A 1297-nucleotide genomic window follows, 5' to 3' on the forward strand; every position below is an offset into this window, starting at 1 on the left:
TCTCCTCCTTCTTTCTTCTACTATTTGGTCTCCAGTCCAACTTACTTGCTCCCCTCCTTCTTCCCTTTGTGTCTCTCCGTTTCTCACCTCTTCTAGTTCCCTCTTTCTCCTTCTTGCTCTTTTCCCTTCCTGTCCGTTTCCCCAGTTTCTCTCTCTCTCCTTTATACACTCTTTTACCAGCTCCTTTTCCGATTCTAGAAATCTTTCCTCGTACCTCACTGCTCTTTTTAACGCTCTTACCTTCATTTCCTCTATCTTGCATTCTTCTGACAATATGTAGTTTGGTGTTGTCCTGTCTAAACCTAAGATCCATTTTACGTACTCTCGTTTTACCTTATCCAGCGATTCTTCCATGTTCCAACCCCATACCTCTGCCCCAAACAGCGCCACGCTCTCTACTAGTGCTTCAAACATCTTCATTCTCCTCTCGTAGTCCTGTTTGAATATTCTTTCTCCTATGCTCCATGTTTTCTTCATTGCTATCATCGCTCTCCTTTTCCTGTCCTGTATGTGCCTCTCATCGCTGCCGTTTTTCTGTAGTATGTACCCTAGGTATCTTATCTCCTCCACTTCTTCTAGTTCTTGCTCTCCCTAACTCCATTTTCTTTGTCTCCTTTTGTTTCTTCTTTTTTCGAATACCACTATTTTCGTCTTCTCTGTGCCTAGCTCCAATTCTGCATCTTTTAGAAATTTTTTGAATTTCCTTAGCATCTCCTATAGTTCCTCTTCCCTGTCCGCCATTAACACAATATCATCTGCGTACGTCAGAGACCATACCTTTCTTCCTCCTATCGCTATGCCCCCGGCTTGCCCTTTCCTTAGCTCGTCTTCCAGCCCTGCCACGTGGATGTTAAATAATGTCGGGCTCAGCGGGCACCCTTGTCTGACTCCCCTCACTGTCCAAAAGGCCTCTGTGTTGCGGTTCTTAACTCTCACCACGCTCTTCGTTTCACTGTACAGTTCTTTAATTCTTCTTGTTAGGTTTTTACTAACCCCCATCTTTTTCATTTTCTCTTCCAGTTTCTTTCTGTTTAGTCTGTCGAACGCCGCTCTTAAGTCCGCAAAACAGGCAAACAACTTCCCTCTTTCTCTACTCAACTGCTTGTCAATGATGTGACTTATCACGAACACTGCGTCGGTTACTCCTCTTCCTTTTCTGAATCCAAATTGGCTCTCTTCCAGTTTGGTTTCCACCTCTGCCTTTAGCCGTTCGTCCAGTATCCCTGCATAGATCTTATACGCTGTGTCCATTAGCGTTATTCCTCTGTAGCTCTTCGCTACTCTCTTGTCGCCCTTC

The 1297-nt window shown here is 44.6% G+C and overlaps 1 protein-coding gene across 1 annotated transcript in view; it reads right to left on the reverse strand.

Annotated features, from left to right (window-relative positions):
• Nucleotides 1-313, reverse strand: part of LOC122575005 — a 24095-nt gene extending 23782 nt beyond the window's left edge. The window contains exon 1 of the mRNA XM_043743304.1: nt 241-313. Within this exon, the coding sequence (XP_043599239.1) occupies nt 241-313 (73 nt within the window). The remainder of the gene's footprint in view (nt 1-240) is intronic.
• Nucleotides 314-1297: the final 984 nt, after the last annotated feature.

This window comes from Bombus pyrosoma, linkage group LG14 (assembly GCF_014825855.1).
Source record: "Bombus pyrosoma isolate SC7728 linkage group LG14, ASM1482585v1, whole genome shotgun sequence".
NCBI classification, from domain to species: domain Eukaryota; kingdom Metazoa; phylum Arthropoda; class Insecta; order Hymenoptera; family Apidae; genus Bombus; species Bombus pyrosoma.